General features: G+C 48.5%; 2 protein-coding genes across 2 annotated transcripts; both read right to left on the reverse strand.

The window, feature by feature from the left end:
• Positions 1 to 1,584: 1,584 nt before the first annotated feature.
• On the reverse strand, positions 1,585 to 7,836 carry psma3 (proteasome 20S subunit alpha 3). Its single transcript, XM_070978964.1, has 11 exons — positions 7,759 to 7,836; positions 6,832 to 6,914; positions 6,503 to 6,626; positions 5,328 to 5,429; positions 5,087 to 5,160; positions 4,660 to 4,732; positions 3,459 to 3,524; positions 3,114 to 3,160; positions 2,619 to 2,686; positions 2,269 to 2,333; positions 1,585 to 1,749 (listed from the first exon to the last, which is right to left on the reverse strand). The coding sequence occupies exons 1-11, from the start codon at positions 7,777 to 7,779 to the stop codon at positions 1,705 to 1,707; spliced, it is 768 nt and encodes a 255-aa protein (XP_070835065.1). The 5' UTR covers positions 7,780 to 7,836; the 3' UTR covers positions 1,585 to 1,704.
• A 166-nt stretch (positions 7,837 to 8,002) lies between these two features.
• Positions 8,003 to 21,392, reverse strand: snx6 (sorting nexin 6). The gene is made up of 15 exons (XM_070978965.1): positions 21,373 to 21,392; positions 21,156 to 21,206; positions 19,731 to 19,835; positions 18,889 to 18,999; positions 18,643 to 18,764; positions 18,067 to 18,190; positions 16,944 to 17,039; positions 16,754 to 16,859; positions 16,420 to 16,495; positions 16,281 to 16,320; positions 16,087 to 16,173; positions 13,143 to 13,302; positions 12,786 to 12,871; positions 11,897 to 11,939; positions 8,003 to 10,217 (listed from the first exon to the last, which is right to left on the reverse strand). The coding sequence occupies exons 1-15, from the start codon at positions 21,376 to 21,378 to the stop codon at positions 10,168 to 10,170; spliced, it is 1,263 nt and encodes a 420-aa protein (XP_070835066.1). The 5' UTR covers positions 21,379 to 21,392; the 3' UTR covers positions 8,003 to 10,167.
• Positions 21,393 to 23,013: the final 1,621 nt, after the last annotated feature.

Here is a 23,013-nt window from a genome sequence, read left to right on the forward strand (position 1 = left end):
TGCCATTCAATTCACAGCCAGTTCGTTACAACAGCGACGAACCGGACACCTCCTGCCCCTCGTGTGACACTCAGCCGGCCTCCTGTCTGTGACCTTGCCGGTGATTTTAACCGTTTAAAGTTTGACTTCGGTTCCGGGCAGAATGTGAAGGTTTTTATACTTACATTCACGGACGCGGCTGCTTCCCCTCTCGCTCGGGTTGCAAAGCGATACACGAACAACAAGCTGTTGAGCCCCGAGCTGTGTTTCCCGAGACGCGATTGGCTGCGATGACAGCGGTAGTCGAAACAGAGAAATCCTATTGGACGAGCGATTCCTCAATTTTAATAGGACATACCTCTTCCCGCGCAGCTATTGGTCGATACGAACGCGGCGCCACGAGGGAAATGACGGCATCTGCTGGACAATTATCCAATTGGAGGAGAGTTCAAGAGAAAACCCCGCCACTGTAGATCACAATTGGTGTTGCGCGTTTGGTGCCTGGCAGCGGCGTGTCGCTATTGGTTGTATGAGCTTCCTTGTCTGTACCGACATTACAGGAAGCCCTGCCCCGATACGTGCTGAAGATCTGCAAACCAAACTCCATTCAAAAACCTTCACAGTTAATATTCCCTGTTGCCTTGTCAAGGCCGTGTAAGCGAGTCAAAACTGAACACATTTTGGAAAACATGGGGATTTCTACTATTATATCTGTTCTCAAGCACCAGTTAATTTGCACAACATCGAAGCAATCACACTGGTTCACACCGGTTACTGCCGCGTCCACCTGCGAAAGCTTCCGTAACGAAATAACCGGAAAGTGAGGTCAAAAAATGTACAAAAGTTTCATATCCGCGCTGCTTAATGCCATGACATGTATGCCGGACTGAAGAGGGGCTACTGTGACTCTGTTAAAGCTCCCACACTTTGATCTAGCTCGGCCATTACTCGCCGACGACCGCTGTTAAAATTTAGTGAACACTTTGTAAATGAAGTTTGGCGATGTGGTTTCCATATGTGACAACGTCACGTCTCAGGGACTGTTGGACCAGGCTCCGCAGCGAACCGCTCGACTGGAGTTTTTATAACACGAGCGTTCAGTCAACGAGCTGGACTGAAGCCTGAGGTCAGAGGTCAGACTGAAAAAACACGTTTGAAGGACCAACACGGCAGCAAACGGCGGCTTTACTTCAAGTCAGTCGGTGTTTGTGGCGCCGTTTGTAAAGAGCCGGAGTGGGCGGGAACATCAGTGCTTTACGTAACAGGAAGAGGGTGACGGCAGAGCCATATATGTCCACTTCCTGTTGGGAATGTGGAGGTTATTTCTAAACAAATGCCGGTGAGCAGTGATGGCTGCCCGTCAGACTGCTGTCTTCAGTCTGTGGTCTGATCCGAGCTGTCAATCATCTCTCAGGAGGATTCATGGGTAATTATTGTTCAGATTTAACACTGAACACGTCTTCATGCGTTTCTCCTTCACTGCCACTTTCTCTGCTCATCTTTCATTGACTTCTTCAAAGCTTCTGGGCCTCATTCAGGGTCTGACTTCTTCTTCTACTGTTAATAATCTGCAGACTGCGTCGACAGAAAACACACTTCACTTCCTTCAACTTCTTTTATTTTCAAAGCTGAAATTCATCAAACCAAAGCAAAACAAGCACATGAATGTTCATCAACTATAAAACATAAAAAAGAAAGAGACGTGTGGGGGGGGCAGTGCTGAGATCACATGTTGTCTTCATCAGAGTCATCCTCCTCCTCCAGAGAGTCCTGAAACACACAAACACACAACGGTCAGCCGAAGACGTGAAGGTGTCACCTGATCCAGACGTCCATCCTGAGCCTGACGCCGCGTCCGCTCCGCCCAGCCTCAGAGGGGGGAGGCGTTCGTTTTTCTTAACCAATCACGAGAGACCAAACGATGCGTAACCGTGTCAACAGACCACTGTTGCTGGGGTTTTAAGAGCGGAGCAAGAAAAAAACTACGACGTCGGGCGAAGAGCGGCTTTCATCGCCACCAGATCTCTGCCATCACTCCTCCTTGGTTCAGGCCGCACAGCTCGACCAACCTGGTGCTGATTGGCTGACTGTAGTCCCTCATGGTGCCGCTGTTTGATGTCAAGACGCTCGTCAACGTGGTGGAGTGGGCGGGCTTAAAGGTTTGGACCCAGCAGGTGAAGAGGGGTGTGTGTGTGTGTGTGTGTGTGTGTGTGTGTGTGTGTGTGTGTGTGTGTGTGTGTGTGTGTGTGTGTGTGTGTGTGTGTGCACGTGTGCGCGTGCCCTGCTCACCTTGGCGTACTTCTCAGCCTCCTCCCTGACATCTTTGGGGACCAGCTCGTGTCGTCCATTTGTGACTGAGGGACAAACACACAGGAGTCAAAGGTGTTGCTGTGTTGCCAATAATCATGTATTGATCAGTTACTTCTAATTATTTTTTGTGATTAGCATAAAGAGACGACGAGCACTTCCTGGCCAACCCTGTGTGTGTGTGTGTGTGTGTGTGTGTGTGTGTGCACGACACACATTTAGCTCAGGGATTGGTCAGACAGCCAAGAGGAAGTGACATCACAGGAGTTCATCCAGTGAACCCTGTGTGACTGTCCTCGTCGTCCCTGCTGACTGATGATTGGAGCTCTCACCTTGTCCCACCCAGCTGAGCTCCAGCTCGAAGGCTTTGTCCTTCACCTCGTCATGGACGATGTAGATTCTGAAATCAAACATTGTCTCCGTCACATCAAAGAGGCTGGACAAAATACCAGGAACACCTTTAACTGAAATCAACATCAACATCAAGACTGAAGCACGTCACAAGAGGTCAGTGAACGCACCACGACGTCAAACGACTGAGTATCACTGTCAAGGTAACACAGAGAGCGTGTGCAGCTGTTCAGCACCTGAGAACTACTTCAGTGCAGTATGTAAAAACTACTTCAGTGCAGTATCTGAGAACTACTTCAGTGCAGTATCTGAGAACTACTTCAGTGCAGTATCTGAGAACTACTTCAGTGCAGTATCTGAGAACTACTTCAGTGCAGTATCTGAGAACTACTTCAGTGCAGTATCTGAGAACTACTTCAGTGCAGTATCTGAGAACTACTTCAGTGCAGTATCTGAGCATACAGAAGTTGACTCACATCTTGGCGACCTCCTTGACGAGCTCCCTGCACGTCATCTCCTTCATCTGACACACAAACACAGTTAGTTGAGCAGGACACGGACACACACAGGGAGGGAGGGAGGGAGGGAGGGAGGGAGGGAGGGACGGACGGACGGACGGACAGACAGACAGACACACGCACAGGTCTGGATCAACTGATACTCATTTTCGTGATCAATGAATGTGTTCAGCAGAGGTCACATCAGAGAAGCTGACCATCAAGCAGCTGCTGATCATCTCCCCTGGAATGTGTCACTGATTGATCATCGATCGATCGACTCAGCGCTGCAGCTCTGATCTGGACCAAAACATTCGGACTCACCTGGAGTTTTTCGATCTCCGTCTTGGCGGCCTGTTTTGCTTTTCCAATGGCGCAGCCCCAGTAACCCTGAGCACACAAAAAGGCTGGTTACTGGTCTAACTGGGACCCAGGCTGCCTGATGGTCTAACCTAAACTAGTTAATCCTACTACCTCTGCCCAGGAGGCGGTTTCTGGTTTTGTCTGTCTGTCAGCAGGACTACAGAGAAACTGCTGGGCGGATTCTCGTGGAGCTTGGTGGAAGGACGTGTCATGAAGGAGGAAGCCTTTAAATGTTGGAGTGGATCTGATCCACAGAGCAGGTGAGGGGTTATCTTTCACTGCAACATGTGGTCCTGACAGAACGAATGAAGTACACCTTAAAACTGGCTAACCCCTGGCTAACCCCTGGCTGTCCCCTGGCTAACCCCTGGCTGTCCCTTGGCTAACCCCTGGCTAACCCCTGGCTATCTCTTGGCTAACCCCTGGCTATACAGTGGCTAACCCCTGGCTATCTCTTGGCTAACCCCTGGCTATCCCTTGGCTAACCCCTGGCTATCTCTTGGCTAACCCCTGGCTATACAGTGGCTAACCCCTGGCTAACCCCTGGCTATCTCTTGGCTAACCCCTGGCTATCCCTTGGCTAACCCCTGGCTATACAGTGGCTAACCCCTGGCTATCCCTTGGCTAACCCCTGGCTATACAGTGGCTAACCCCTGGCTATCTCTTGGCTAACCCCTGGCTATACAGTGGCTAACCCCTGGCTAACCCTTGGCTAACCCTTGGCTAACCCCTGGCTAACCCCTGGCTATCCCTTGGCTAACCCCTGGCTATACAGTGGCTAACCCCTGGCTAACCCCTGGCTATCTCTTGGCTAACCCCTGGCTATCCCTTGGCTAACCCCTGGCTATACAGTGGCTAACCCCTGGCTAACCCCTGGCTATACAGTGGCTAACCCCTGGCTAACCCTTGGCTAACCCCTGGCTATCCACTGGTTTGTGTTTAGATTTGATATCATAGAAAGGTGAATACCTGACCTGAGTGCTGCTCCTCTACTTTCATTCATTTCAGAGATGATCACTTGATTTTATCGGAATATTGCAATGATCTTGTCATCCTTACACCTGATCTGAGATCAGTTTGTTCGCCCTGACTTCTTCCCTACAACAGACTGGGACTGAACATGTCAGACTCAGAGCCTAGTCTTCTGGTGTGGTTGACTCACGTATGAGATGCCGGACGGGTCGACCATGTAGAGCTGAGGACCGTCGTCTTTATCGTACGAGCCCAAGATGAAACTGCAGAGAGACGATAAACACGTGAGTGACAGAACAGCGAGAAGCTCCGCCTCCACCCGGTGGTCGAGCCGCAGGCTCCATCATGTCTGTTCAGACTCATCATCTGTCTTCAGTGTGTGATGGTGACATGATTCAGTGAATGATGTCCAGGCAGAGACACACTGTCTTCACTTAGAGACTGTCTGTCCAGAGAGTCCAGAGGACTGGCAGAGAGCAACAGTCACCTGAAGATCAATATCAGCTCAACCAATCAGCTCCTGCTGGAAGCTGACCTGTGCTGCACCTGAACGCACCGCGCTCAGCTCTGCGTCAGTCACCAGCTCATGTAATAAACAATGAAGGCTTCAGACTCACCTGCAGCCAAATGGCCGCACGGCGCTGTACAACGTGTAGGCGTGGACGTACATGGCCACTCTGTCTGACAGGTGCTGCAACAACAGGATGCACTGTTAGCTTAGCATCACACCAACGTGACCTCTGTGTCCTGAAGGAAGAGGAGGACATTATGTCTCCTCACTACTTCAAAGGACTGTTTGAAGGTTCAGATTAGAAGCATTATGACTGAGACGGTCCTCACTAGTACAGGAAGACAAACCTTTAGAGGGATGTCGTGACCGTAGTTTGACCTGAAGCTCGAGGCCTCTTCTCTGGCAACATCAGCGAGCGAGCGAGCATCAGCCAGCAGGCCAGCTACCGCCTGGAGAGAGAGGCAGAAAAAGAAGAGATCCGTTTTCATTTCAGCTCAGGTTCACTTATCAGCCATGATGTCATTAATTGGTGAAATCAGTCTCAAAAATTCCACACAGCAGTAACTTTAACAGAGCAGGTGAGAGCGGATCAAAACGAAGCTTCTTACTGAAGTATGACCAAATACACTGAAGAGCCAGGAGCATGAAATAAAGGCCTGCCTGCCTCTAATACAGGCCTCCTTCATGTGAAGGCATGGTACTCTGTGCAGCTGAGCTAAATAAAGGCCCCAGGCCACTATTTGAGGACATATGGTATTTCTGTTCTGAACTCTAATTCATACGTTCATCATCCATCATTCGTTATCATTTTACAACACAGAAGATCACATCATAGATTTGATGATAACTCCAGCATCGTGTAATGTGACGTAGCACCGTGTTCATGCTACGTCATAAATCCATCTATGCTAACATGTGCTCACATTATCCACTACATCAATTTCTAATTTTTTTTTTTTTAACTGTGCAATAGTACAAACACTGTGTTTATTACCCACACTGGCAACAGAATTTTATACACAGACTCGTGTAATTCAGTTTTCTTTGTATGCAGCAGCATCTCAAGTGCAGTTCAACACACTGGTAGTTTTCCTCATGAGTATATAAATAATAGTTTTATGGCAGTTAGTATTTTTACAATGTGTACATAATGTTCACATACATAGTCGTTTTTTATTCTGTACCCTCCTCATCTTCACCCTCCTAGGACACCTGTTTTTGCTTTGTAATACTTGCTGGCTGTAATGATTTAACCTCCCAGCGTGGGATCAATAAAGTTTTATCTGAAGTACTGGATGATGTGTTATAATCAGAAGTGTGGTAGTTTGGTAGTTTTCGTCGCTCATTTTCTTTGGCGACTTCAAGTGTCCTGTCAATAAAGTTAATTGAAGAGAAATTGAAAAAGGAGAGGTGATGTCAGACTGAATCAGCTGACTGAGCTTGACTTCCTGTCTCAGACATCAGCCATGCTACAGCATCACCTGCACAAAGGTTACTATGGGGGGTGTGTGTGTGTGGTTACCATGCCAACGTGTCTGTCAATGTTGAAGATGCGTTTGTTCGAGCCCTCCTCATACAGTTTGGACAGAACAAGCTTCTCCACCCCAAACACAACACCGTCCTTACAGCGGATCGCAATGGCCGTGCTGGAGGCGCGTGCACACACACACACACACACACACACACACACACACACACACACACACACACACACACACACACACACACACACACACACACACGTTAAAGGGAGAGATGGCGCAGCTGGAAAAGCTGAATCATCTCAATCATTTCACTGTAAACGACTTCCTCATCGAGCCAGAACACTGAGGACGCCTTGAAGCTGCTGACCTGCTGTTCTCCACAGCCTTCATGGCGTACTCCACCTGAAACACTCGGCCATCTGGAGAGAAGGTGGAGGCCGACAGGTCATACTGCAGGACACACACACACACACACACACACACACACACACACACACACACACACACACACACACAGGTAGAGGCAGAAAACCTTCTGTTAGCAGGTTCACAGATTACAGACACTATATTAGTCTTTAAGTTCCTGTTAAAAAGTGGCACCAGTGTTTCTGTTGGTTTTAAAACTTGCTGGCTGAAACGACTTAATTTCCAGTGTGGGATCAATAAAGTCTTATCTTACCTCTAAGTTAAATACACTCATTAAATACCTGAAAATTGAACAAGACTCATTCATTCAAGGCCTGACATAAACTTCACAAACACCTCAAAGTGATTCTGCATTGATTTCTAAAACAATCCAAATTCAGACGAAGGACTTTTGATGGTTAGTTTTACAGATTAATATAAAACTGACAGCACAGCAGCACTCACAGCAGGCAGCTTAAATCTGGTGTATTTTAAAGGGAGTTTGCCACGAACTGAAGCTAACTGTTAGCACCAGCTGCTTACATGTCAGTATCACTGGTTCCTATCACTAAAGTGACTGATTCTATGACGACGGTCCAGTTGGATGTTTGAATATATATATATATATATATTTCACAGCAAACTGAGTCTAAATAAACTTAAACTTTCGGCTCAGAATACTTTCAATTTCAGTTTAGCTTCTGCTAGCAGGCCTCGTTGTGACTCAGCAGGCTAACACGCTAGCTAGCGAGTTGTCGACAGGTTTATTGTGAATGATTTTCAGCATAAACGTGGGTTCGTTATCCCTCACTGCACTGAAATGTGACACAGAAACAACAAAGCAAAGTTAAAGTGAAGCCTCAGCTGGAAGAGGCTCAGAAACACTCACCCCGGTCCCGATCGAGCTCATTTTCACTCAGAGTGCAGATCTTGTGAACAACTTTCAGCCCGCTGCGCATATTTCTGCGCACGCTCCTGCGCATACTCAGTAAAATAGGCGTTGCCATACTTGAACATCCGGTTACAGACTTCATAATAAAAGCTTCAGTGACGACAAATAAAAGGGTGACAACAATAAATTTCACCAATCATTCTTGACCTTGGAAACAAACAAGAAAAATAAATGACAAAATGGCGTCACCACAAGGTCCATTTAATCGCTGCAGCTCTATGACAAACATGGCAAACTGTACATGATGTGACCAAAAGCTCCAGAAAACTACTCAGTGGGTCGCTGGATCAAATCAAATGGAACAACAGCAGCTTCTTGTTTCTGCGTTTCAAGCCTTTAGGGGGTGATTCCGATTCTTTAACCTGGACTCAAGTTTCAGACGTGAACACACACGAAAACACAGAGGCTGTTAACAGAGGCTGCTGACAGGAGCGGCTAACAGGGGCAGCTAACAGGAGTAGCTAACAGAGACTGCTAACAGAGGCTGCTGACAGGAGCGGCTAACAGAGACTGCTAACAGGGGCAGCTAACAGGAGCAGCTAACAGAGACTGCTAACAGAGGCTGCTGACAGGAGTGGCTAACAGAGGCTGCTAACAGGAGCGGCTAACAGGGGCAGCTAACAGGGGCAGCTAACAGGAGCGGCTAACAGAGGATGCTAACAGGGGCAGCTAACAGGAGCGGCTAACAGAGACTGCTAACAGGGGCAGCTAACAGAGGCTGCTAACAGGAGCGGCTTTATTTTCTTTGAAAACAATAAAATGGACAAAAACACAGCATTTTTCATACAACTGATACTGCTCATGGCCAAATTCCATATTCACAAAAAAAAAGGGCAGAATCCAAACCCAGTCTGGAATTCACCCAAGAAATCCACCAATATGCAACGTTAATAAAAGACAGTAAAAATAAAAAAGCCATGAAAACAAATTGTATCTTTGAGAGGCTCAATATAGCCCCACCCTAAGAACAATTATAACGGACGGTATTTATGTACATTTCTGGCAATGTCTTTTTCTCTTGTCTGTTTGTTTGTGTCTTATTTATTTTTGTTTGTTTTTTCCCTTTCAATATGTCCTAACCCTTGGTGCCCCCTGTTTTTTTTTTGCTGTGTATGTTTAGTACGTCTGCTGTACAGTCTGCTTTATGTTTGTGAAGACACTAGTGTGTCAATGAATTGAATTGTATACTGTTAACTACTTAAATAAAAGTTCATTAAAAAAAAACAGGAGTGGCTAACAGAGGCTGCTAACAGGGGCAGCTAACAGGAGCGGCTAACAGAGGCTGTTAACAGAGGCTGCTAACAGGGCAGCTGAAAGAGGCTGCTAACAGGAGCGGCTAACAGGCTGCTAACAGGAGCGGCTAACAGGCTGCTAACAGGGGCTGCTAACAGGAGCGACTAACAGAGACCGCTAACAGAGGCTGCTAACAGGGCAGCTGAAAGAGGCTGCTAACAGGAGCGGCTAACAGAAGCGGCTAACAGGCTGCTAACAGGGGCTGCTAACAGGAGCGACTAACAGAGACCGCTAACAGAGGCTGCTAACAGGAGTGGCTAACAGAGGCTGCTGACAGGAGCAGCTAACTGAGGCTGCTAACAAGGGCTACTAAGATCTAATTGAGCAGACTGTTCATGGAGAAAATGTGATGAATGGAAACAGATACGCTCACACTGATGATCACAGCTAACAGACTCCATGGCACTTCATACTTTCTGTTTATATCCAGCACATTCCCCAAAGCACTATGGGGACTGTAGTCCCAAATCCTTGAGCATGATTACACTTCCAATAAAGTGAGACAAAGAATAACAACAGGAAGCAGCACATTAACCCTTTAATGTTAACCAATAAAGTCTTACCTTATCTTGAATCTGACATCAGTAGGACTCAATGTGTCAGCATGGTTCAGACTCAGGTGTGTTGAGAACACCAGTGAACTCACCGAATCTGATCTGTCTCACACCAACAAAGAAGACGCCGACCATGTAACTCTCAGACAGATGGTGAACAAAGTGCTGTCTCTAAATGTTTTATTTTGAATGGAGCCAACTCTCAGCCAATCAAAACACTGCCTTCTGACCCCCAACTCCCATCCAATCAGAGAGCTGCTCCTCTGATGCTCCCAGTAAACGGCCGACACAGGATTTAAGAAAGTGTCTGTAAAGTTTTATTCAGTCTCAGTATGACCAGGTGGAACGCTGTGAGGTTCACAATCATCGCTCGTTTAATTTGTCTTTAATTCGTCTCCGTGTTGAATCAGAAATGAAGCTTTGGTCACATAAGAGTGAAAACACATTCGTTTACAGTGAACGTTAAAAAAAGAACATCAGCAAATCAGAGTGGTGGACATTAAGGCAAACAGACCGAAGCTCCGCCGCCGGCTGCAGGGAAACAGCTGACTGAGAGAAACACAAGCTACAGTTAGTGATGATGACGATGACGATGATGATGATGATGACAAAGAGGATTCATTAGTTAACTAATACCAACACACACAAGGCCTTTTATTAATGACGCTACACTTTAACAAGAGCTGGACTCAAAACACACACACACACACACACACACACACACACACACACACACACACACACACACACACACACACACACACACACACACACACACACACACACACACACACACACACACACACACAGAGCAGTAGAACAGGAAGTTCACCGACAACAACGACCACACACACCACCAAAATAAGAGGACAGAAAAGAAGAAGAGGACAGTGAGACGCTGATGAAGCAGCAACAAAACCGTAAAAACTGAACAGAAAAGGCAACAGACAAACATCAGCAGCTGGACCGGACTGATCCTCCAGGACCGGACTGATCCTCCAGGACCGGACTGATCCTCCAGGACTGTAAAGACTGTCCATGCTGTCCAGTAGTTTCTGTCTGGTTTTGAGTGGCCAGTCTCAGTTCGGTGGAAGCAGAGAAGCTCGTTTGAGGAACTCTGATTGTTTCTACAGAGGAACATGAAACTGGAGTCGCTGCAGGAACATCTGACGAATTCAAACTGGTTTGTCTACTGAAGCTCAGTGTTTGTGTCTTTAAACTGGGACTTGTGTGTCTCATGATTCCATCATTAGAATAAGAAGAGACGGGCAGTCATGATCATGAGATAACGACCAGAATTTGTTTCCTCGATCCAATCATCTTCTACGGATTTAAAATGTAAACGAGTTGAAACTTTGTTCTCACTTTTAAGAAAAAAGACTTTTAGGACTCAATAACAGACAGAACATCTCCTGGTAAGATGGAGGGTGGAGACCAGCAGAGACCAACTAGGACCAGTTAGTGTCTGATGCTGGTTGGCTCTTCTGAGTGACGTTCAGATGTTTCTACTCTGCTTCTGCGGGTGATGACTCGTCCATGATTTCGCTTGTTAGCTTCTGGGTAGCTGTAAGCTAACACTCACTCAACTCTTACTGAAGCTAAACTGCTAAAGTGACTGACTTTCCCTAACCCTTCTGGTGTTTTTGTCACCTGAACAGCTTCAGGTGCGTCACCAGCTCCTGGACTGGAGACAGAGACAACAGGTGTGCAAGGGGGATCGATCATGTCACTTGCTCTGTCAGGTGGGCGTGCTGATGCTGACCTGGACTGTCAGGTGACAGGTGGTCTGGATGCAGACCGTCGAGGCCAGATTTGGGTTTGGAGGGAAACTCAAAGTGAACCGTGAAGGTTTGGTTTCAGATGAATCTGAAACGTTCAGAAATCATTTGTTTCTTCTGCCGTGTGATAACAAAGAGCCTCATGTGAACGTCACTCAGGAAACTGGCTCTGCTGGACCAGAACAGCCGCTAAAGGACCAGGGGAACCAGTGCAGGCGCTGCTGGAGAGAGAGGGAGGAAGAGGAGGATGCAGATGAAGAGGACGGCATCTGGTCACCGATGAAGACGACAGACTTCCTGTCTTTTTAACCCTCTGTTCTCTCTCTCTCTGCTCCAGAGTTCTGTCCAGGCTCCGCCTGCGGTGGGCGTGTCCAGTTTGATGTGGGCGGGGGTTGTGACAAGGGGGCATATCCCATCAGATGCAGGCGGGGTCACACAGTTAAGTGTTACCTTTCAGGACACCCAGACAGCTCTGCAGCAGCTGAAGGTTCCCCTGCAGGTAAGAGGGGCGGAGTCAGAGACAGGTGTACAGGTGAACCATGCCACACTAGAGGCAGCAAGAAACATTAGCCGAGCTCCATCACAAGAGAAAAACCACAACCGCCACGTCGTGGTCATTCACCTCCACCCAGCTAATGTCCGCAGTGACGACCGTGAGTACTTTAATTAAAGGTGTTCACCTTTAACTTCACTCAGAGGAGGACAGAGGACAGACAGAGGACTGGCAGAGGGCTTCATCACACGGACCACCGACAATCACCTGAAGATCAACATCAGCGCAACCAATCAGCTTCAAACATGGACGCTGCTGCAGAGACGCTGCAGACTGAACCATCAGACACTGATTCAGGATCAGACCACATGAGAGACAGGGTCTCAGTCTGTCCTTCAGGTCCCGAGCGATGGACAGAAGACAAACACTATGATGACACAGTGGCCTTTGACCTTTGGGATATAAAATGTCCTCACTCTGACACCTGGTCAGAATTAGCAAATGACCTCTAGAGTTATAGTTTTGACTGGTCACAGTGACCTTTGACCTCTGACCACCAGAACTGAATCAGCTGATTCTCGGGCCTGATGGGCCACCCTCAGTCCATCCTGAGGTCATGTGACGGTGGAACCAGGACAGAATCAATCTGACTGCTGCGAGTGTCGGTCAACAGATAGCTCCAGCGCTAACTGCCGCTAAAGCTCAGCGTAATGATGGAAGGTGGACCTCTGCGATAGAGCTAGGCTAACAGTTTCTCCCCGCTTCCAGTCTTTATGCTAGGCTAGCACATCCTGGAGCTGTCTCTGTATTCATACTGATCTTCTGGTCTGACCTGGATTTGGTTACCTTGGCGTGTTTGAGCTCCAGCTCTGCCAGTTCCACCAGGTTCTTCCTGAAAGCTGCCACTCGTCTCGTCTTGAAGTCGATGAGCTCTGCGTTCAGAACAGAATCCGCTGTTAGAAACTGCAGCGGGGATTCATTCAGACAGTCAACAAGTCATCAGCACAAGGTGTCTGCACACATACGATGATACGATCTGGAGTGAAAGTGATGATGACGATGACGATGACGATGACTCAGAGAGTAAAAGCTGTGAAATGACTGAAGGACTCGTTCAGCTGCTCTCATCGTCCTCTGGAATCAGTGCTCAAAGCTGGAAGTCAAACTCGTCTCTCACAGGTGTAACATGTGGACTCGGCTGACCTTGCTTGGCGGACTCGGAGATCTTCTCAAACTTGTGGCAGCAGAGCTGCTGGCTGGTCTCCGCCTGCAGGACGTCCCGATTTTTGGCTCGAGCTTTGTCCAGAGCCTTGTTAGCGTTCTCGTAGTCCACCAGAGCCCGGCTCCTCCGGTACAGCAGGTCCTGCAGGGGGTCACACAGTCTCAATAAGACATTTGTCACTGAGTGGATTCACACGTTCCTTCATTACCATGAACACACACACTGACCGGCTTCCACACACACTCACTACAGCACCAAACGTGGATTCATCCGCCGCTGCAAATAGTCCCAACGACTTCCTCCGGCTCGTTTGATAAAAACTACAGCAGCTGTTTTAAATGAGGCAACCCGACTTTACCATGAGGCTTTATACAGAACACACATTTCAACACAAGGACCAACAAACGCACGCCTTCACTCACAGCCTGTGTTATTTACACCTTCAGTGAGAACCAATGGGCTGAGAGCCACAAACAGGAAGTCAGAAAGGTGTTGTTTGTTTGTTTGTAATGAGAAAAGTATGAAACAACACCAGACTGTCGTGAAGGTGTGTGCCGTGTTGTCAGGTGAGTGAAGGTGTGTGAAGGTGTGTGCCGCGTTGTCAGGTGAGTGAAGGAGTGTGAAGGTGTGTGCCGCGTTGTCAGGTGTGTGCCGTGTTGTCAGGTGAGTGAAGGTGTGTGCCGCGTTGTCAGGTGAGTGAAGGAGTGTGAAGGTGTGTGCCGCGTTGTCAGGTGTGTGCCGTGTTGTCAGGTGAGTGAAGGTGTGTGCCGCGTTGTCAGGTGAGTGAAGGAGTGTGAAGGTGTGTGCCGCGTTGTCAGGTGTGTGCCGTGTTGTCAGGTGAGTGAAGGAGTGTGAAGGTGTGTGCTGCGTTGTCACGTGTGTGCTGCGTTGTCAGGTGTGTGCCGTGTTGTCAGGTGAGTGAAGGTGTGTGACGTGATGGCAGGTGAGTAAAGGTGTGTGACGTGTTGTCAGGTGAGTGAAGGTGTGTGACGTGATGTCAGGTGAGTGAAGGTGTGTGCCGCGATGTCAGGTGAGTGAAGGTGTGTGACGTGATGTCAGGTGAGTGAAGGTGTGTGACGTGATGTCAGGTGAGTGAAGGTGTGTGACGTGATGTCAGGTGAGTGAAGGTGTGTGACGTGATGTCAGGTGAGTGAAGGTGTGTGACGTGATGTCAGGTGAGTGAAGGTGTGTGACGTGTTGTCAGGTGAGTGAAGGTGTGTGACGTGTTGTCAGGTGTGTGAAGGTGTGTGCCGTGTTGTCAGGTGTGTGACGTGTTGTCAGGTGAGTGAAGGTGTGTGACGTGATGGCAGGTGAGTAAAGGTGTGTGACGTGTTGTCAGGTGAGTGAAGGTGTGTGCCGCGATGTCAGGTGAGTGAAGGAGTGTGAAGGTGTGTGCCGCGTTGTCAGGTGTGTGAAGGAGTGTGAAGGTGTGTGCCGCGTTGTCAGGTGTGTGCCGTGTTGTCAGGTGAGTGAAGGTGTGTGCCGCGTTGTCAGGTGAGTGAAGGAGTGTGAAGGTGTGTGCCGTGTTGTCAGGTGTGTGACGTGTTGTCAGGTGAGTGAAGGTGTGTGACGTGATGGCAGGTGAGTAAAGGTGTGTGACGTGTTGTCAGGTGAGTGAAGGTGTGTGCCGCGTTGTCAGGTGAGTGAAGGAGTGTGAAGGTGTGTGCCGCGTTGTCAGGTGTGTGCCGTGTTGTCAGGTGAGTGAAGGAGTGTGAAGGTGTGTGCTGCGTTGTCACGTGTGTGCTGCGTTGTCAGGTGTGTGCCGTGTTGTCAGGTGAGTGAAGGTGTGTGACGTGATGGCAGGTGAGTAAAGGTGTGTGACGTGTTGTCAGGTGAGTGAAGGTGTGTGACGTGATGTCAGGTGAGTGAAGGTGTGTGCCGCGATGTCAGGTGAGTGAAGGTGTGTGACGTGATGTCAGGTGAGTGAAGGTGTGTGACGTGATGTCAGGTGAGTGAAGGTGTGTGACGTGTTGTCAGGTGAGTGAAGGTGTGTGACGTGATGTCAGGTGAGTGAAGGTGTGTGACGTGTTGTCAGGTGAGTGAAGGTGTGTGACGTGTTGTCAGGTGAGTGAAGGTGTGTGACGTGTTGTCAGGTGTGTGAAGGTGTGTGCCGTGTTGTCAGGTGTGTGACGTGTTGTCAGGTGAGTGAAGGTGTGTGACGTGATGGCAGGTGAGTAAAGGTGTGTGACGTGTTGTCAGGTGAGTGAAGGTGTGTGCCGCGATGTCAGGTGAGTGAAGGTGTGTGACGTGATGTCAGGTGAGTGAAGGTGTGTGCCGCGATGTCAGGTGAGTGAAGGTGTGTGACGTGATGTCAGGTGAGTGAAGGTGTGTGACGTGTTGTCAGGTGAGTGAAGGTGTGTGACGCGATGTCAGGTGAGTGAAGGTGTGTGACGTGATGTCAGGTGAGTGAAGGTGTGTGACGTGTTGTCAGGTGTGTGAAGGTGTGTGCCGTGTTGTCAGGTGTGTGACGTGTTGTCAGGTGAGTGAAGGTGTGTGACGTGTTGTCAGGTGAGTGAAGGTGTGTGCCGCGTTGTCAGGTGAGTGAAGGTGTGTGAAGGTGTGTGCCGCGTTGTCAGGTGTGTGCCGTGTTGTCAGGTGAGTGAAGGTGTGTGCCGCGTTGCCAGGTGAGTGAAGGTGTGTGACGTGTTGTCAGGTGAGGGAAGGTGTGTGCCGCGTTGTCAGGTGAGTGAAGGTGTGTGACGTGTTGTCAGGTGAGGGAAGGTGTGTGACGTGATGTCAGGTGAGTGAAGGTGTGTGACGTGATGTCAGGTGAGTGAAGGTGTGTGACGTGATGTCAGGTGAGTGAAGGTGTGTGACGTGTTGTCAGGTGAGTGAAGGTGTGTGAAGGTGTGTGCCGCGTTGTCAGGTGTGTGCCGCGTTGTCAGGTGAGTGAAGGTGTGACTTTAACGGTCAGTAAACTCAGACCTTTGCAGCCTGCGACTCTCTCAGGTAATATTTCAGCAGGTCGGCCAGCTTCAGGTCTTCATCTGCTGCAACACGAGCTTCAATTTTCTGTGAAATCAAGACAGATGGGAGCAGGACAATCAGCACACTGTGGCCAAAAGTACGGACGGCCATGTTGACACACTTCACGTCACGTGATCTGATGGCAAACGTACCCTTGTTTTCTCAAACAGCTCCGACACTTTGAGGAAGAACCTGAAACAGATCAACAGGAGGAAGTGATGTCAGCATGTCAAAAAGAGAGTGTTGTGATAAACAAAGTGTCTTCAGGAGACAGCCTGAAGGTGCTCGTACTTGCAGACATCTGTGGAGTCCTGCGTTCCTAATGTGTACAGAGACGAGGCGATTCTGTTGATGTCATCTGCAGCATCTGAACACAAACACTCAGACTTAAATCACAGCTTCAAACTCTGCCATTGCCTCATTCATCAGCATTAAGAGACAACTTGAGAGAATCAGCCCAAATCTGAGCAGCAGAGCTGAAGATAACCTGACCGGTCGTCCAAAATGGCTGGATCCTACATTGAAAGGACAGAGTCCTCCATCAGAGGCGCCTGCCTGGCAAACAGCCCCACCTTTCTACCTCCACACCTCCAGGTCTGCTGTCTGAAGTCAACTGGGTTCTTACTTTTGTGCGAGCGGATCATTCGGTCAGACTTGGCCGAAGCGTCTTTGACTCTGTTGTGATATTCTAACAGAAACGTCTTCTCGTGCTCAAAGAAGTCATCCACGTCCTGAAAAACACAGACATGCATGAAATGTGACGGAGGAGGACAAACTCAGGAAGCAGCTCTGAACTGTGCTCTTCCATCTGTCACCTTGACTCCGGCCACCAGGACGCCGTCGGCAGACTTCACCACGTTCTTAAAGAAATCCTCCAGCTTCTCCTTCTTGTTCTTCCCTCGTACACTCAGCTGTCAGACAGGAGAGGTCAAAGGTCACACAACAACAGCAGCAGCAGCAGCAAGGCCACTACATGAATGAGATACACCACATAATTCTTAGTAGATGTTGATGAAGCTGATGGTTTGTCCTGTGGAGTACCGCAAGGTTGACCATAGATCCTCTTTTATTGTCCTTTAGGCTCAAACTGCAGAGTTTCCTGTCGCTGGTCAGCAGACGACTCTCAGCTCGATGACGTTATCACACTTACATTACTTTCTTCATCTCTTTGTCAAGAACAACGGTTGTTTTTCAATGTGCTCCACAGGTGGAGCTCACCTGTTGCCTTCATGCATGAAGCGTCTCTCCCATACATGTTTGCATGTAAACGTGTGTTTACTGAAGTGCACACGCACAGGAGCTGCAGCTGCACCAAGTGCGGAGTGCGGAGGATAAAATCTGAGTCTGAAGGTGTGTGACGTGATGTCAGGTGAGTGAAGGTGTGTGACGTGATGTCAGGTGAGTGAAGGTGTGTGACGTGATGTCAGGTGAGTGAAGGTGTGTGACGTGATGTCAGGTGAGTGAAGGTGTGTGACGTGATGTCAGGTGAGTGAAAGTGTGTGAAGTGATGTCAGGTGAGTGAAAGTGTGTGAAGTGATGTCAGGTGAGTGAAAGTGTGTGACGTGATGTCAGGTGAGTGAAGGTGAGTGAAGGTGTGTGACGTGATGTCAGGTGAGTGAAGGTGTGTGACGTGATGTCAGGTGAGTGAAGGTGTGTGAAGTGATGTCAGGTGAGTGAAAGTGTGTGAAGTGATGTCAGGTGAGTGAAGGTGAGTGAAGGTGTGTGACGTGATGTCAGGTGAGTGAAGGTGTGTGACGTGTTGTCAGGTGAGTGAAGGTGTGTGACGTGATGTCAGGTGAGTGAAGGTGTGTGACGTGTTGTCAGGTGAGTGAAGGTGTGTGAAGGTGTGTGCCGCGTTGTCAGGTGTGTGCCGCATTGTCAGGTGTGTGATGTGATGTCAGGTGAGTGAAGGTGTGTGAGGTGTCAGCTGTTACTCACGTCCTGGTTGTACTCCAGGAAGACGTGGAAGTTGAGGTCTTTCCTGAGGACGGGATGAGCCGCCACACGACACAGGAAGACCTCGTGCATGGCGACGGTCTTCTTGAAGATGGCCAGGTACTCTCTGAGGGGACACACACAGCAGTGTGATTGACGGCTGTGTCAGCGGAGAACTCTCCTTAGCTTGTGGAGTCGGCCGATCGTTTCTATTTTCATATCGACTGATCGTAGCTATTGGACATCAATGATCGCTGTCTGACTGGGGGGGGGGGTGTCACAGCATGGGTGACTGTCATAGAAAGACGTTTGTACATGTTGTATTTGGGGATATTATAGGTTTGATGGTGAGGAGAGCATAAAGAGAAGAACTGTGTGTGTGTGTGTGTGTGTGTGTGTGTGTGTGTGTGTGTGTGTGTGTGTAGACATCAGAGCATCATACTCCCTTAAACACTATTATGTCTCAATCAAAACCATCATGTTCATCTGCGCCAAACGACCTCCATCAGTTCAGACAGCATATTGCCTATTATTGATTATTGATTAGTGTGAGTGTCGTCGTATCAGCCCGTGACTCACGCCTCCAGCTCCTGCTTCATCTTGGTGAACTCCTCCTTGGTCATGGATCCTTCTCCCTCCCCGAGCTTCTGCAGCTTCTCTCTGGACGCATCAAAGTCAGGTCTGGGGGGGGCGGGGGGGATCTACACCAGAACAAAGACATCAGCAACAAAAACACACAAGGGAATGAAAAAGCAGCACGGTGTGGGTGTGTGTGTGTGTGTGTGTGTGTGTGTGTGTGCGTGCGTGCGTGCGTGCGTTTCTTACGATGTATCCTGCGTAGTCCTCGTTCTCCACGAACGAGTCGTGCAGCCAGATGAACTCTTCGTGCTGTCGCACCACTGAGAACTCGTTCTGCTTGAAGTTCGGCAGCGTGCTCTGAGGAAACAGGAAGTGCATCACCTGATCAGCTGACTGACCTTTTATTTTTGTAATACGATGACTCATACCAACGTATACTGTCGGAACAGAACCACCCTCTTCCTGTACTTAAGTAACTTATTCTTTAATTATTCAACATTTCTTTCTTTCATTATTTGCATTGTTTACGTTTCACACAAACTAGCTGACACTGTGTGTTGTTGCCTTTTGTGTATTTCCACCTACGATTCTTTCAGTGTGCAGTTGTTCCTGTTTTTAGTCTGTTTCTCATCCTCATCAAATGAAAACGATTTTCCCGTCACTCGTCTCGCACAGTTCACACTCTGAATCAATGAGCATCGACGTTTGAACTCTTCCTGTGTGCTGATCTGAACCATCAGAAGATCTTTGGCTCACTTTGATCTTTTATTGGGGAAAATTAAATGTGTGTGAGTTGAAATGATGTGACATCTCTCAGGTTCAATCCAAACAAAGATAATCAGGAAACCTGTTGAAAAGAAAAGGTGTGTTTTCTGACTGGGGTGGCTCAGCGAGTGACATCTTTCCACACGTGTGAGGACCCTCGTCAACATAAAGCCCAACCAACAACCTGAACCCACCACGTTCACCTGGACACTCGTGGTCTTGGTTCTTTTGTAGTGGTTCTTCCTGTTCATTAACAGATCTCTGCACAAAGGTCCTCACAAAAACACACACACACACACACACACACATGCACACACTCTCACCTTGGTGTGCACTGTGAACTTGACCTTGTCTCTCTCGCTCAGAGCGTCAGAGATGTCCACCTGAAGCGTGGCGTCCGTCTGCAGGTCCACGTTCACCGCACGCGGCTGCAGGATGACAGAGGAAACATATCCCATCATGCACCACACCCACTGACCCACAGACGCTCACAGTAACATCCGCCGGCAGGTTGCTGCTTCCACTCCAACCTGAATCTGATCTCTTCCACAGAAATCTGCAGAGTGCGACGTCACTGACCTGAGCGGGAAAAATGATGAAGTGACCCTGAATCATTTCACTGACCCTGTGAGTGTTAGCAGGATGGTGTGTGTGTGTGTGTGTGTGTGTGTGTGTGTGTGTGTGTGTGTGTGTGTGCGTTCATGGTGATGAAGGAACGACTCCCTGATGAGTTAATAGAGGAAGAAGAAACCTGCTCGATGACGTCATCGGTGCTCTGAGAAGCAGCTGATCTGAGCGCTGCAGCAGGAGGTCACTGAACACACACACTCACTGAGGACGTTCACAGCCCTGACCCAGGATCAGCTGGCTTTCGTCCCTGCTGTCTCATCGGTGCAGCTTCGGACTGAAATCTGTGGATCTGTTTTCCTTTTTAAGCATTTCGACATAAATGATGCTGTCGAGCGAATGACAAACAGATGTTTAGAAACATGTGTTCACACGGTGACGACATGAATTCCCTCACGCTACCCTCACACACACCAACGCGCTCGTCTTCAAAGCGCCTGCGTGCAGCTTTCCTTTCTATCACGAGCCGGTCGATGACTGGAGGACCAAAGCAAACCTCAGCCTGGACTTCAGAATCCTGACCGTCAGTGGACAAAGTCATGATCACATGACTCAGCAGTAACACCAGAGCCAGAACACGGGACACTGGTCTGGAACCAGAACTCAGCTGAGGTCCTGACAAACCAGTAACACAGACTGGTGTAACTCCCCTGAACTGTCCACATGACTCCATCTGGACTGAAGCGAACTACAATCTGTGTGTGTGTGTGTGTGTGTGTGTGTGTGTGTGTGTGTGTGTTGGGGGGGTGAGAGAGTGACAGTCATGTGACTGCCGGATTCTTAACCAGCGGCTCATTAACAACACGTTAGCTATGTGACCGTTAGCTGTTAGCTTCTGCCGCACCTGTTAGCTCAGTTAGCAGCCGAAGCTAACGGCCTGCAGCTGGGTCACACTTCGGACTCTCAGCTGGAAAAACCGGTTTAAGCTCCGCTGACACAGACCGGAGCCCGTTAGCATGAAGCTAACGTTAGCCAACACCGCTAACCTGGCTGGAAAACCAGAGCTAATGCTAAGTAACTGCTTTAGCCGAGCCGAACAGAACACACAACCGAGTCCGGTCACACAGGCAGACACAGACAGACGGACGGACGGACAGACAGGTAGTAAAGTGGGCACTCACTCCCCGGTCCTCCTCGGAGAGGAAGTCGGGTCCGTCGTCCAGCCCTTCCTGCTGCGGAGACAGAGAGCACAGAGCCGTTAGCTTACCGACACACTGACCGCTCACTGACCATAACACAACAAGACAAGCACCGGAGCACCGGCGGCGCACCGGGCCCGTTAACGAGCGGCTACAAGACAGAAACAAGACGGAGAGCAGAGAACAGGGATAAACCCACCATCATGGCTGCGAACGGGTGGAGACAGGAAGTGTTGTGACGTCATTTCAGGAATCCGATTCAAAAGAAGAAGAAGAAGAAGAAGAAGAAGAAGAAGAAGAAGAAGAAGAAGAAGAAGTTACATTTGTATATATTGTATATTTGTATATACACTGGTGTTTGTATATATTGTAATGTATATATTGTGTGGTGGACACTACCAATAATATAAATAAAAGAAGAAGAAGAAGAGGAGGAAGAAGAAGATCATTATTGATGACGTATCTAACAACAAAAGACTTGTTCTGGATCTTACTGATTATGCTGAATTCTGCCCTGACGACAGCTTTATTTTATTTTTGGACTTTTGCAAAGCTTTGATATCCTTGAACACAAATTTATGTTCCAGGCATGACAGACATTTGGCCTTGGTAAGTTCTTTTGTTCAGCAATAGAAACCATGTATAAGAAAGCGAATTGTTCAGTTAAAATGCACACAGGTACTTCTCCACGTTTTGATTGAGGCTGTGGAATTAGGCAGGGGTGTCCTGTGTCGCCATATTTATTTCTGATGTGTGCCCAACTGCTCTCTGCCTTCATCAAACAGAGCGCCATCAAAGGGACAACCACAGCAGACATCATCATCAGCCAACTGGCAGATGACACTTCCTTATTTCTAAAAAATGCCTCACAAATTTCCGTTGCTATTAACCGAATTTCAGTTTTTTCCAGAGCATCCGGACTTCACCTGAATCTCAGGAAGTGTGAACTGCTCCCACTCAAAAACTGTAATAGCACATCCATCTCCAACATACCTGAAAAAGAGTCTGTCACCTGTTTGGGAATCGCCATCAACAAAAACACAAGCAGCAGGTGTCCTACGAACTTTAACCACGTCATAGAAAATTCAACTCCACAGAGACCTGTCCCTGCAGAGAGACCTGTCCCTGCACAGAGACCTGTCCCTGCAGAGAGACCTGTCCCTGCACAGAGACCTGTCCCTGCAGAGAGACCTGTCCCTGCACAGAGAGACCTGTCCCTGCACAGAGAGACCTGTCCCTGCAGAGAGACCTGTCCCTGCACAGAGAGACCTGTCCCTGCAGAGAGATCTGTCCCTGCACAGAGAGATCTGTCCCTGCAGAGAGATCTGTCCCTGCAGAGACACCTGTCCCTCCGCAAAGACCTGTCCCTGCAGAGAGACCTGTCCCTGCAGAGAGATCTGTCCCTGCACAGAGAGAACTGTCCCTGCAGAGAGAGACCTGTCCCTGCAGAGAGACCTGTCCCTGCACAGAGATCTGTCCCTCAAATACCATGTACTCAGCGTCTCGAAAAGGAAGTCAAACAGTACATCAATACAATTATTCAGTCTGAAAACAAGAAAGCCGTAACGACGCTAGAATTATTTTCTTTGTTTCCATGTTTTTGCAATGATTTTGTGTTGGCCTACCAGAAATGTCTGGACACTCTGCTTTCCTCTCCTGCACTCTATGATTTCATGTCACCTTTAAGTGGGATTATTTTATTTGCGCATGTAACCCTCTCACCCGTTCATCTCTATCAATAAAATAATAAAAAATAAAGAAGAATCATTTCATGTGACTGATGACCGATGACGTAACAGATTCATACATAATAAACCTTTTATCTAAAGACCAAAACATT

The sequence above is a fragment of the Chaetodon trifascialis genome, chromosome 14, assembly GCF_039877785.1.
Source record: "Chaetodon trifascialis isolate fChaTrf1 chromosome 14, fChaTrf1.hap1, whole genome shotgun sequence".
NCBI classification, from domain to species: Eukaryota; Metazoa; Chordata; class Actinopteri; order Chaetodontiformes; family Chaetodontidae; genus Chaetodon; species Chaetodon trifascialis.

Bases quoted from the DNA above. Each gene is read 5' to 3' on its own strand.
- psma3 (XM_070978964.1), bottom strand. From the start codon at position 7,779: ATGAGCTCGATCGGGACCGGG. The intron at 6,915-7,758 runs GTGAGTGTTTCT...TGTGTCCTGCAG, and splicing joins TGAGCTCGATCGGGACCGGG to TATGACCTGTCGGCCTCCAC. The intron at 4,733-5,086 runs GTGAGTCTGAAG...GTCTCTCTGCAG, and splicing joins GTGCGGCCATTTGGCTGCAG to TTTCATCTTGGGCTCGTACG.
- snx6 (XM_070978965.1), bottom strand. The intron at 17,040-18,066 runs GTGAGTAACAGC...CCTGTCTGACAG, and splicing joins TCCTGGAGTACAACCAGGAC to CTGAGTGTACGAGGGAAGAA. The intron at 11,940-12,785 runs GTAACCAAATCC...TCTTACCTGCAG, and splicing joins TGGAGCTCAAACACGCCAAG to GGGAACCTTCAGCTGCTGCA.